The 1,038-nt window shown below is 30.9% G+C and overlaps 1 protein-coding gene across 1 annotated transcript; it reads left to right on the forward strand.

Moving 5' to 3' along the window:
* Positions 226-1,032, forward strand: LOC110264459 (glycine-rich protein DOT1-like). The gene is made up of 2 exons (XM_021106658.1): positions 226-352; positions 810-1,032. The coding sequence occupies exons 1-2, from the start codon at positions 253-255 to the stop codon at positions 1,022-1,024; spliced, it is 315 nt and encodes a 104-aa protein (XP_020962317.1). The 5' UTR covers positions 226-252; the 3' UTR covers positions 1,025-1,032.

The following is a 1,038-nucleotide window of genomic DNA, read 5'->3' on the forward strand; positions in this document are numbered from 1 at the left end:
TATATTACAATTTATTATAGAAATTGTGAAACAAAATCAAGAATGAGTTGACCGCGCGATGAGATCCTAACAAGACACTAAATAAAATAATTATTTAAAAGTACTCGTAAGCAAAAAATTAAATGCAGTAGTAGTTTATTAATTTATTTACCCACCCTTCTTTATATTGTAACCTCTATATAAAGCATTCTAGTCATATCAAATAGTCCATCACTATCTATCATTTGTTATTAGTTTGTGTTGTCTCGAAAAATGACTTCTAAAAATATTTTATTCGTGCTAAGCCTCTTTGTGCTGGTTCTTCTTATCTCTGCCAGGGACATCCTTGAATCTTCTTCTAATTCAAAAGCAGGTAGGTTTATGTGTTACTTTTCCCCCTAATCCTATCTCTCATCATTATTGAACAATAATAATCATGGATTTAATTTCCATGTATTATTAATGTAAAAAGTTTTTATACAAATAACTAATTATATATTGTTGTATCAATAGAAGCAATTAATTTTTAAAATTATTATTTCAAAAAATATTTAAATATATAAATTTTATTAGATAATCATTTACATTAATTTTCATATTCATTACTTAATAAATCATTTAAAAGCATGAATTTAATTGAATAAGTGTGTCATTAGTTAAATTGGGTGTGTGTAAAGCTTCAACCTATATATATTTGGATTTGCATGTCTTAATAAATGATAAAAGAAAATGTTACATTTATTATTGATACGTTACTAATTTTTTTAAAGAAGAAAGATGATAATACACATCATCTAATTTTTCATTAATTATTCAAATAATGTATGCAGATGTGATGAATGGAGGAACTAATAATGGTTTAAATGAGAAGAGTGAAAGTGATTGCACAGGTCAAGGTGGCGGATTGGGAGGATGCAAATGGAGTGGAGGCTGGGGATGGGGATGGGGAACGCCGCCCGGACCCGGTGGTGAAGGCTGGGGATGGGGATGGGGAGGACCACTGCCCGCGCCCGGCGGTGTTCCTCCTTTGAACCGCCACATCTAAGAATTTTTCTATTA

Source organism: Arachis ipaensis, chromosome B07 (genome assembly GCF_000816755.2).
Source record: "Arachis ipaensis cultivar K30076 chromosome B07, Araip1.1, whole genome shotgun sequence".
Lineage (NCBI taxonomy): Eukaryota > Viridiplantae > Streptophyta > Magnoliopsida > Fabales > Fabaceae > Arachis > Arachis ipaensis.